Source organism: Herpailurus yagouaroundi, unplaced genomic scaffold, assembly GCF_014898765.1.
Source record: "Herpailurus yagouaroundi ecotype Mexico unplaced genomic scaffold, PumYag 184, whole genome shotgun sequence".
Classification (NCBI taxonomy): Eukaryota; Metazoa; Chordata; class Mammalia; order Carnivora; family Felidae; genus Herpailurus; species Herpailurus yagouaroundi.
This window is the reverse complement of record NW_024412415.1, coordinates 763,948-775,972: the sequence shown is the minus strand read 5'-3', so window position 1 is coordinate 775,972 and position 12,025 is coordinate 763,948. Positions and strand designations below refer to the sequence as shown.

At 43.8% G+C, this 12,025-nt stretch overlaps 1 protein-coding gene across 1 annotated transcript in view; it reads left to right on the top strand.

The window, feature by feature from the left end:
- RYR3 (ryanodine receptor 3) overlaps window positions 1-12,025 on the top strand; it is a 529,492-nt gene that overhangs the window by 381,665 nt on the left and 135,802 nt on the right. Inside the window, exons 40-43 of the mRNA XM_040492205.1 lie at window positions 554-668; window positions 2,331-2,460; window positions 3,549-3,652; window positions 6,774-6,909. Coding sequence (XP_040348139.1) covers window positions 554-668; window positions 2,331-2,460; window positions 3,549-3,652; window positions 6,774-6,909 — 485 coding nt within the window. The remainder of the gene's footprint in view (window positions 1-553; window positions 669-2,330; window positions 2,461-3,548; window positions 3,653-6,773; window positions 6,910-12,025) is intronic.

Below are 12,025 nucleotides of genomic sequence, written 5' to 3'. Positions count from 1 at the left end.
GAGGGAGGGAGCCAAACCCTAAGCGACTCTTAAAAACTGAGAACAAACTGAGGGTTGATGGGGGGTAGAAGGGAGAGGAAGGTGGGTGGTGGGTATTGAGGAGGGCATCAGTTGGGATGAGCACTGGGTGTTATATGGAAAGCAATTTGACAATAAATTTCATATTTAAAAAAAAAACTGAAGTCCATAGAGACATAGATAAAAGGACGAGAGAGGGGGGAAAAAGACACTGAGCACATGGAGGAAGAGAAATCCAGTGATTCCGGCTCTCTGAAGCTATGACAAGCAAAAAGACAAAAGGACAACCGTGTAATGTCATTAGAAGGAAATGTTTCAAAATAAAGTACTTAATGGAAGTAAAAGAGTACAATATACTCCTATCAGCTAAAAAAAAAAAAAAAAGGAATTCTACTTCTATTCTGGTACCTTCTTACTACCTTTCAGCTTGCGTCACTCCACGCCCAGTGTGTTTGTGCATGTGTGTTTTCTCATGCCTGCATTTTCATACCACTGATAGAAGCAAGTACTGAAGACTGTCCAATCTTTACCCTAGAGACATTATGAACAACAAGGTGTTCTACCAGCATCCCAACCTCATGCGAGTCCTTGGCATGCACGAGACAGTGATGGAGGTGATGGTGAACGTGTTGGGGACAGAGAAGTCTCAGGTAATGCTACCAGGAGAACTTAGGCCAGAACTTGACTTGGGCAGGTGCATGTGGTGACTTGTTCACAGACAAATAGCTGGTGTCCATTGTCTCAGTTCCTCTTCCCAGGGAGAGGGGGGGATGTGCATAAAGCCAGGAAACAGCCAAGGGATGGGACAGAGCTGCTGAATGGAATCCAGCCAGTGTAGGCGCTCTGGCTCCTGAAGCTTAGAGCTTTCCCCACTCGTTCTACGAGGCTGTTCACCTGCTAAGTTTACTTCCCATACATACTCTGCAGCCCTGCTCCTTCCAACATGGAGTTCCTCTGGGTTCCACTTAGAAACCTGCTATGTTTTGTGCTGTGTCAGGAGAATGCTGTTCTAAAGGAGAACAAGATCTTAATAACGATCCTGGCAGTGTTCCCTCAGGGGTGCATGTGTTTCCTCTCTGTGCCAAGCTCCTGAGGATGTCGGCTCTCCTTCCCAGCCCCCCATAACAAGCCTGCTGTCAGGGGGAGCCCCCTGGACATTTATTCTAGCTTATGTGGGGTCCTCAGAGTTAGATAGGGTCCTAAGGCAGTAGATGGGGGATGTTTTCAAATGTTGGAAATTCCAGAGGGCCAGGGTCCTAGGAATGAATGATTCCCAAAGCAGTTCCACCAGTATGGACAGTTGGGGGTATGAAGGAAGAACAAAAGCCAAGCTCACATTCCTTCTCACTCACTTCCTTCTGGTCCCTTGGAAAAGCAGACTCTCCAGAAGAGCCCTGAGAAAATGCCTGTTGCCTCAGCAAGCAGGTAGCATATAGGTTTTGGACCCTTACTTGAAAGAGCACCCCACCCCCATGATTCTAAAAGGAGAAATGAAGGGCTTTCTAGGATCCAGAGCTAAGTTAAACATAGACACCATTTATTGAGCATTATTGGATCAAAACTAAGATGTGGCCAGGCTCTAGAGATGCTAATTACTTTGTTAAGGAGAGAAGCCAAGTACAATCAGCAGTAACATAAGATGGCATCTCAGTGCTAAATTGTATGAATCAGATTACAAGTGCTATGGGAGCCCGTAGGAGAGCAGTAGTCAAGGACAGAAGTAACTAGGGAAGAAAAAAGCAATTGGGGAGGGCTCACATTCGGAGAGGGCAATGCTTATCAGGCTCCCACAACTCTGGGGGGACCAGCCTTTACCCAGAGGACCCAGGTTTGATTTAATGCTGGGCATTATTTGTCAGGATCACTCATCTCCCTTTCTGGACCTTCTCATCATGATCGCTCCTCTCCCTTTCTGGACCTGCTCATCACAGTTCTGTCTGCTCCCTTCCCGGATGGAAACAATAGTGTGATGTAGGGTCGTGCAATTTCATGTGACATCGGAGGGTGTCTGGGATTCTTGTTTGACCTCTTTTTCCTTTGAAAGGAAGATACTTCAGGAACTATAATTAGCTCTCAATATTTTTGGAAGCCTCCTCTCAGGTGTGTCCCCTCTCTGTCCCTCCTGTGAATAAGTCCTCGAAAAAACTAGAAGCAAGGACGAAATGCATTTTGCAAACTGTTCATAGCTTATACACCCGTATTGACGGGTGGGGGTCAGTGGATGGCCTACCCTAAGACTCTCTGAAGTCAGACTTCTCAGAAAGGACTCATGATAGATTCTTTTCCTTGACATTTCCTTTTTCTCCCTACAGATTGCCTTTCCAAAAATGGTTGCTAGCTGTTGCCGCTTCCTCTGCTACTTCTGTCGAATTAGCCGGCAAAATCAGAAGGCCATGTTTGAGCATCTAAGTTACCTGTTGGAGAACAGCAGTGTTGGCCTAGGTATGTCAAGTTATCACTTCCACATTTGGGCTTGGAGGTGACACTCCTCCTGGCCACTTAGGAGGTAAAGCGAAAGAAGTGACATACCTGCTAAGGTATTTTTAAATAGAAGAAGGAAGCTGCCTGATCTAAAAATAAATGAAATAATGATACCATGTCTCTGCTGTCCAACCTAAGTAGAGATGTTGCTGCCACCCAGAACTGGTGACAGATTTGTGTTGGCTTCCTTGGGACCGGCAGCCCATGGCTCATGAAATGCTGCCTGAAATTATAGATATAGTCTGGGGACACCGCTCCCCCACCCCCAGCCCACTCCACTGACCAAGGAGGTGCTAATGAGACCAAGGTCAGAGACCCAACCCCTTCTTGGAGCGCTGGCTGCAGGCTGCATCCCTCTCTCCTAAGCTTTGAAGTGGACTGGCCAAGAGCAACTGTGGACCGTGTAAATCCATCACCACCACTAGAAAAGCAACACGGTGCATATGCCTTACTCACTATCCTGGATGTAAACCAAATGAGTTTGTGAAAGACACAAAACCACTCATACATGCATGTGAAATCTGAAAGCTGGAGTTTCCAATTTATCAGATGCAACCTCGGACTCCCAACCTTTTATAAAAAAGTTTTTCTGAGTTCTAGCATAAGAACCAAAGGAAAATCAAAGACAACATTGGTGACCTGATGTAACTGTATGAGCTAATGCTGTTTGAGGCTATTCTCAAACTCTGGTTGGTGGCTCTAGAAATGACCGACTCATTTGAGATTAGTTGGCTAAGTGACATCACTACCTTTTGAGTGATCACCACAGCAGAGCTCCAAGAAGTATCATGTTAGAAAAATACTTGAAAATACATGGTCCCTGCTAATTACGTGCACTGATTTCCTGACTTAATCCATGGTCAAAATTAATAATGAGTATGGGGACTGGGATAACAAATTCTGTTCTTGGGCAGGCAGCCCCCTTAGAATGGTGATGGGAGTTTAATGTGCTTGCTGCCCTCTCCTGGCCATGAACGTGCACTGCACCCTCAGCTCAGCGCTGGACGGCCTCTGTCCCTTTTCTCTCTCCTTCTCTCTTCCTTCCTCAGCCTCCCCTTCGATGAGGGGATCTACCCCGCTGGATGTGGCAGCTTCCTCCGTGATGGACAACAACGAGTTAGCCCTGGGCTTAGAGGAACCAGACCTTGAGAAGGTAATTGGCCCTGGGGAGGCAATGTGCTTGCCCTCTCCTGCCTTATAGCACAGCCAGGACAAGGAAATGCAGACCAAAGGCTGGGTCTCCATCAGAACCTCTCAATGCTCCATGAAAATGTGGTAGAAAGTGAGTAACCAGCGGCAGTATGATAATTAGGAGCAGAGAATCTCCTATGGGCAGGGATAGTCAACTTCTTAGACATGGATATCTGGATATGTGTGCTGTTTGTATGTGGAGGCCCAGCCTCATTGGTCTACATGGAACACTACCAGAGACCTAGATCCTAATAAAGTTCTATGTCATCGAATTTTTAAGTTCACACACTAAAGAAAGAAACATGATAGAAAACTGTATAATCCATATATGGACAAGGAACACCCACATGTCCTATCCTTGTACAAATGAGGCAAAACTGAGCTGCCCCACATTGGGATTGTGAAGTGTGCTCCCACTGGTGGTGATAACTGGAGGCTGATTCACCTACCATCTTTTCCCCATTCCATCTTGGGGCTATTTCCTTGACTGAGTGGCTGCCAAGATTTACAGTATGAAGACTGGTCTGGTGAGGGGGGAGGGGAACAAGTTAAAGGTCATCCGTTGAGTAGTGGGTCTGGAAGTGCATGGAAGAAGAGTTCCTAATCCTGACCAGGGGATCAGGAAGGTCACTCAGGAAAGTGATGAGCTGAGGTGGGAGTAGGAAGCCAGCAGCCTCACTATCGGGAAAAGTGTGTCAAGAATGTGTGAGGTTCAGTGAGCATGAACCTCATGGTATGCTTGGGAATCGGGAAGGTGGGTGTGACGGATCATGGGGTGTGTGGAGGGAGTGGTAAACAGTGAGGGGAGACAGGAATTGGGCTTGATGCTACCATAATGGTTACCATAGAAGTTCATACTCCTATAGGATCACTGTGGGCCAGGTCCAGCTCTGAATTAACTCACATAACCCTTAGAACATGCCTTTTTGTTAGTGCCCCCAGTTATAGGAGAGGAAACTAAGGCCTAGAGGGGTTTAGTTGATGTGCTCAGTGTCATGGGGTTTGTAAGTGTCGGAGCCAGGAGCCACAGGGGTCTGGCTCCGGAGGCCGTGCTCTTACCTGTCATATTACACGACCTCTCTGTAGAGCCAAGAGCAACAGAAACCATCAGAGGGCTTTAAACAGAGGAATGACTTGTATTTTAGAAAGCACATCTTGGTTTTAGCAAGAAGAACTGATGAGAACAGAGACAAGACACACCCCCTCCCATACACACATGGACTCATGCTCTGCCACCCAGCGGTACGTTGCGTGATAGCTGTTCCACAAATGCCATGAATATTCCTAGTCTGCTTCTGGTGAGACAGACTTTAGTCAAACTCTGCTCTGCATACATTGCAACACCAGTCAAGAACTCCACGTTTCAGGTGGTGAGATGGTAACTGATCCCTGGATAAGAAAGTGGCTGATGGTTCTCTTAGACTACGACAGTGCCACCTTACACTGATGGGGACTCAGTGCCCATCCTCAGCTGTAGCTCAGCTTTGGAAATGACAGCACTTGACAAAGACCCTAAGTCCCCCCTGGAAGGTGGAAGATGGGCTAAGGAGAGGCCAGGAGGCTGGGAAAGGGAAGAAATGGGGACCTAGGGACATCTGTGAGGGGGAGGCTTCTTCAGGTGGTCCCAGTGGCTCAGCACAGGGCCACAGACTTTGTTGGGACCAGTGTCAGGAAATCACCCAAGTGTGGTTCCTAGGAGAGAGGGGAAAGGACAGGTAAATGCCACAGTTCTTCCTTGCCATTGATCACAACAGAAATTAGGTCCCTTAAGATTGAGCAACAGCCCCCCCACCAACACACGTCGTGCATGCGCGCACACAGACACACAAGGGTGCTTATTTCAGCGGCCAGTGAAATGTCCTGCACCTGTAACCTTGAAAACACTGCCGAATTCTTGCCTTTATTGATGTTTTTCTCACATCTTAAAGGCCAAATCAAATCTAAGCTCCAAGCAGAATAGTATCCTTACTGGTTTAAGAAGGAAACGGTGTGATGATTGTTTCTTACTGAATTTTGACTTAGATCCATTGTTCTTACAAAACAACTTGGAGTATGTGACCTCAGCAAATACATCATTCATTTGAAAAACATTGATTGACCATCTGCTGTGTGCTGAGCCCTGGGAATCATAAAATGAAAAAGATACAAATTCCTGACTGAGGAGTTTACAGCCCAGTGGATTCTCCCCTTCTCCTTGTACACATAAAATAATAAAGGCTAAATTAGAATAGCAACTGCATTTCAAGCAAAGATCTATTTGCTAGGCACTTTTTCTTGCCTGATATCTTCTAAAAAGTAGGCAGGTCATAAAACACTCTACAAGATCACAGGGCTGATATCCAGTGACCCAGGGAGTGAAGAGAACACTACCAATCCCAGGTCTTAACTGGCCACAGCCCCTCACTCACCACCCCAACCTTAACATTTGGCTTGTGACTTGAGACAACAGTTGTTAATGCAGAACTTGAGTAGGGAGCCCCAATTAGTCAAGGAAGGGCCCACTCAGAGTCAACCAGTGACTCAATATTTTGATCTTGAAATACCATGGCCAAATGAACATGGCCCACCTGGACCCATTATCTCCCCAGAGACCCCCTAGTTAGGCCTATGTTTAAATAGTAGTTCCCTCTTGGGGCACCTGGGTGGCTCAGTGTGTTGAGTGTCCAGCTCTTGATCTTGGCTCAGGTCATGATCTCCCAGTTTGTGGGTTCAAGCCCCACATCGGGTTCTGTGCCAGGAGTGTGGAGCCTGCTTGGGATTCTCTCTCTCCCTCTCTCTCTACCCCTCCCCCCCCCTCAAAATACATAAAACTTTTTTTAAAATATGTCCATTCCCTCTTGCCAGAACTGGAAAATCCAGGGAACTGAGCTCATGGCATATTCCTACATAACAGTGACAATCTGTCTTGGCTATTTGGAAACAGTGAACTAGAAGTTCTGATTTCAAACTTACTGAATTATTAAAAGTTTGGGGCTCTCTCTAGCTTCTAGGCAAACGAAAGCCCTTCTGTTCCCAGAATTCTGTAGGCCTCACAGCTGTCTCCTAAAAAACTGAGACACTTACTTTTGTACTGTTGTTGGCAGGTGGTGACCTACTTGGCAGGCTGTGGCCTGCAGAGCTGCCCCATGCTTCTAGCCAAAGGGTACCCTGACGTCGGCTGGAACCCCATTGAAGGGGAGCGCTACCTGTCCTTCCTGAGGTTTGCCGTCTTTGTGAACAGTGAGTCCCAAAATTTTCATGCCTTTCAGACCTAGGATAGCATAAACTTGGGTACATACAAGGAAAGAGAGATCCTCTGCATTTCTTCCTACCTATAAGTAGGATAGATTTTACAGGTGGTGGGGGACAGGACAATCTCAGGCCAGACAAGGACCAAGAGCAGCATCTGGTGGACAGTGTGTTGAGCTCTCGCACCAGATCCAGGAAGAAAATAAAGGCGAAGGCTTAGAGCTTGTCACTGCTTTGTACCTCTTCTATCAGTAAAACAGGGGATTGTTAATAGCTTCATCTCACTTATTCACAAAGCTAACCTCAGGTGTGCCCTCAGATCCCCAGACTATTGGATGAATGGATGCATACATGCATAAAAATTAAAAATAACTGAGTAACTATAAAAGGTAGCTCAACTCCCAGGAGAAAAAATATTTCTGTGGCGACCCTAAATACTATTCTTCTCATACAAGTCACTTCCTACTTATAATGAATCCCAAACCTCTTTAGTTGCCCAAGTAAAATTTACTGAATCTTGTGTAAAATTTAAGTGGGCTACTTTCTTGAAAATGTGCCCTGTCTCCCAAGATTGTGTTCTAATACCAATTCACGTATATTCACATCAGAATTGTGATCCTTCTCCCTTCTCCAAGTTTGGAGTTCCAGGCTAACAAATCCAGCTTGGCTAGTTACACGATTGCAAAGAGGGATTACAGCTAATAAGCAATCACGCCAAGTGTTCTAGGTATAAGAGTTTATCTCGGAATATATTGACATAATGTGATCACTGATTTCCTGTGTGCTTTTCTTATCTCCCTTCATCCCCGAACTACTACTTGTCTTCCTAGACTCCACTCTTAATATTTGAATGATTTCCATTGTCCTGGTTTCTCCCCCTGGGTCTCATCCAGTCAGATGCTTGATCACCTGTCTTCTGCCACTCTCTGAGTGCTCTTTAGTGTCCCTAACTGTTCCTCACCATCATTGCTGAGTTCCATTTCCTCTGAGGCCAGTGTCAGCGTATCCTCTAATAATCTCTTCCACTTTCTATCCAAATCTTTCTGATTCTGGACCACGTGTCCAGAATTAATTCAGAGGTACTATGGTAATAGGGACATTTTTTTAAGTGTATTTTAAGGATTCATAAGTCTCCCTAAATTATCTCAGTAGACTATATGACACAAGCCAAATCAAGGCAAGACTCATTTATTCATCTTGGCCACCTTTTCAAGATCAAGAGCTTTATGAGTCATTTAGAGGGATTGTCTACATAGGTTATGAAGATAAAGGAATCCACCGGCTATGCACCTATCTAGATTGCCCACATTCCAACACTGATGTATGCTAGTTTCATATGACCAGATTGGGAATGAATAGACTTGCAGATCTGTAGTTGAAACAGTGGGCGTAGACTGTCACAGGGGAAAGCATGAAAAACAGAGAGATGGAACATATGAGAAAGAAAAAGAATCTTATTGAAGCCTTAAAGAAGGAGCAAGAGTGCTTTAAAAACAGCTGAGTGTTATGGAAGACTTTGGGCCCGAGAATGGAGTGTCTGAGGAGCAAATACAGTGCAAAACACTTACTGCTTTGCAAATTTAGGCACATTACTGAAACTTTCCTAGCCTCAGTTTTTTTATGTATGTTAAGTAGAGATAACAGTAGTATATACCTCACAGAGTTGTCATAAGACTTAAATGAAATAATCTGTGGAAAACTTAGCACAGTGCCAGAAACATAGTAAGCCTGCAGTCAGGTTAGTTGTCATTGTTGTTTATGATCCTTACAAGAGTATTAGGGCATTTGAAATGGAAAGACTCTAATAAATGGATTATTTGGGAGTCTCAAAGCCCTCTGTAAGTTTTTATGTCTAAAAGGTGATTAGAAAGGACTTCCCAGCCCTTTTGTGGCATCTGCACAGCAGTGAAAGATAAAGGTGTTAGAGGTAATCATGGTAGATGATAAGAGTGGTCATGATGGGTAATGGTGGGTGGTGACAGGTGGTGAAGTTGGATGATGGTGAGGGGTAATAATGATGGGGGATATGAGGGTTGAGTAGTGGTCATAGCAGGTTTTGGGGTGATTGAGGTGGGTGGTGGTTAGTGATGAGAAGTGCGGTGATGGTTGTGGGGGGTGATTAGTGATGGTGGGTGGTCACAGTGGATGATGATGGGATGTGATGGTTGGGTGGTGGATTGCCATAGTGGGTGTAGGGGTTACTGTGGTGAGTGGTAGTGAGTGATGATAGAGTTAGTGAGGATGATGGTGGTGATGAGAGCAGCTGACACTTACTGAGCATTTACCATGTGCCAGGCACTGTTCAAAACACTTTGGGATTGGGGGCACCTAGGTAGCTCAGTTGGTTAAGCGTCTGACTTCAGCTTAGGTCATGATCTCATGGTTCTGGAGTTTGAGCCCCACATCGGGCTGTCTGCTGTCAGCACAGAGCCTGCTTCCGATTCTCTGTCCCCCTCTCTCTCTGCCCCCCCTTCCCCCATATTTGCATGCTTGCTCTCTGTTTCTCAAAATAAATAACTTTAAAAAATTGGGATGTGTTAACTTACATAATACAGAAATCCTAGGTATAAGTTATCTTCCTCATTTTATAGAGAAAGACCCAGTTGCTTAGAAGGATTAAGTGCCTTGCCCAGAATCACGCAGCTAGTAGGATGTAAAGCAGGATTTGAAGTAGGATTTGAAATAGAACAATTTGGCCCAAGAGTCCAAACATTACTCAAACATTGTGCAGTATTGTCTTGGTAGCGTAGTCTAATGAATGAATAAGGAGAAACAGCATTTTCTCCTTTGAGATGTTCAAAAATTGTGGCATTATTTAATTACTGTTTGGCACTAACGTTTTTCTTTTTTAAATTAAGCCAAATCAAAAGCTCTTGCCATATCAAAATAATAGAATTGGAAAATTCTAACATTATTTTCCTAGTCTCTCTTAGTGTTTGATTTAAATCTTGTTAAACAAGATTTGTCTTTAAAAGAACTTCTTGAGGCTATAATTTTCTCCGTTTTTTTATTAGGTTGCTCAGAAGCCTTGAGTTGTGTTTTACTGTGGGAGTAATGAAGTTGAGAGGCTTATATTTACCCAGCAGTTGTAAACTTTATAACCAGTCTAGACACAGCTCTGTCTAGGTATCTGATTAATCCCTTCCTAATGTAGATTCCAAGAAGGAAGATGTCTTACCAATCCACAAGAAGAAGGGAAAGTTATTTTGTGCTTTTTTTGAGTCCTTGAAGTATTTTAGTGATATCTTCCCCAGGCTATAAACTTAGTTGTGAGGGACACACTATTCCTAGCTTTGCTGAATATTTCCCTAGGCAGATTTGTCATCAGTGGACATAACTTGGGGATCCATTATGTGACACGTGAAGCGTATGTGAGGGGCTATGAGATGTAATAAGAGACATGACCTAAGAGCCCTGACGTCATAAAGCAGGAAACAGAGCAAACCTAAGTGGAATTATCGGAAATGTACATGGAATAATTACTAAAAACCTTGTGATCAACCATACCTGCCTATAGAGTGACACATGGGACTACTGACATGCCAAAAGTGACACTGCATATTGGAATCTGGTAGAGTGAATCTACGAATACCTGGGGAAAAAGGCAAGTGTTGAACAACATCTTGGAGAAACAAATGGACATAGAATAACAGAGTAGTGTGGTGAGAGCATACTGATTGGCTTGAACTAGGAAACATTAATCTTTTATTGTATATCAATTTTATCTCAATAAAGCTGGAAAAAAAATTTAAAGTCAAAAGCACCAAGTAGCATGGTACCTTTGAAGCGCACAGTAGATAAAGATGCTTTAAAAAATCAGCCGGTTCATTTCCATCCATGTATTTATTAGAGTCAGAAAGGATGTAATAACCACTCTTAGGTGTGATTGGTACTAAAGACTAGGGATGATTAGGATTAAAATGTGTTAGACATTGTTCTTACGCTCACATTTATAATACAGTTGGAAAGATTCAATAAACTTTTGAAAAATTGACCAAGAGTAAAAGATTTACATAACAGTTTAAGACAATTACAAACAACATCACAGTGTTCTACTCAGGAGACACTTCAGGCTGTTGTGGTGAGAGAAGATTCAATATGGGTTACAAATGAGATATGGCTACTGGGGGTTGGGTACTTAACACCTGAGTTATAGCTTCTATCCAATTACAAGACATGTAGAATCTCTTCTACCCCATCTTCCTCATTCTCCCAATGAACCTTCTTGAATCTCTGTGCCTGAGAAGAAAGAAATTGGTCATTGGGGTCAGGACGGGCTCATAGTGACAAAGACAAGGAAATGTGGCTCCATTTGTAGAAACTCAAAGTGAAACTATAAACGCCCAGAGATAGATGGTCAAAACAGCACAAGTAATAGAAAATAAATTACTCACATAAAGAAGCCAATAGCAAACAAATGCCCAGAGCACCAAAATGAGGAAATCTGACTGGGGTGAAAAGCTGTTTGGCCTTGTTATTTTCATGCTAAGTAAATCATTCAGCATTTCTCCCCCACTGCTGCTTGTGGGATCCCAGCAGTGGTGCTGGCTGAGCATTTTGGCATGAGCCCAAATGTCCTGAATCCATAGGTATATGGATTCTTTATCAATCATTTTCTTAATAACGATGGTAAATGAAGTTTGATACCTACATAATGTAGATTTTAACTGAAATAGTAAAACCAGACTAAAGCTGCTTCATCAAACATTATTTCCACAAAATGGCAGTATAATGATCCTACCCATCACAAATTGATTTTCATTAACTCAGTGAGAATGCCTGTATTTAAAAGGTGGACTCTACCCTATTAGAACACACCTCAATTCTGACTCTAGGTTTCAGTCTCAGGCAAATTTTATGTAACATATTTCATGAAAAAGCCATGTGGATCCAAACTCTAGATGCATGGGCAACATTTTAGCATGATTCTAGCATTAAATAGCAGTCTCTAAAATTTCTGGACTACTATACCAGTCCATCCTGCAAGGTTTTCATTCAGTCCTTTGGCTTTAAATTCCACGTTTGCTCGTGATCCCCCCAATGTACATTCCCATCCTTTTTTCTCTTCCCTGAGCCCCGGACTTGTGTAACCTGCTGCCTACTTGAT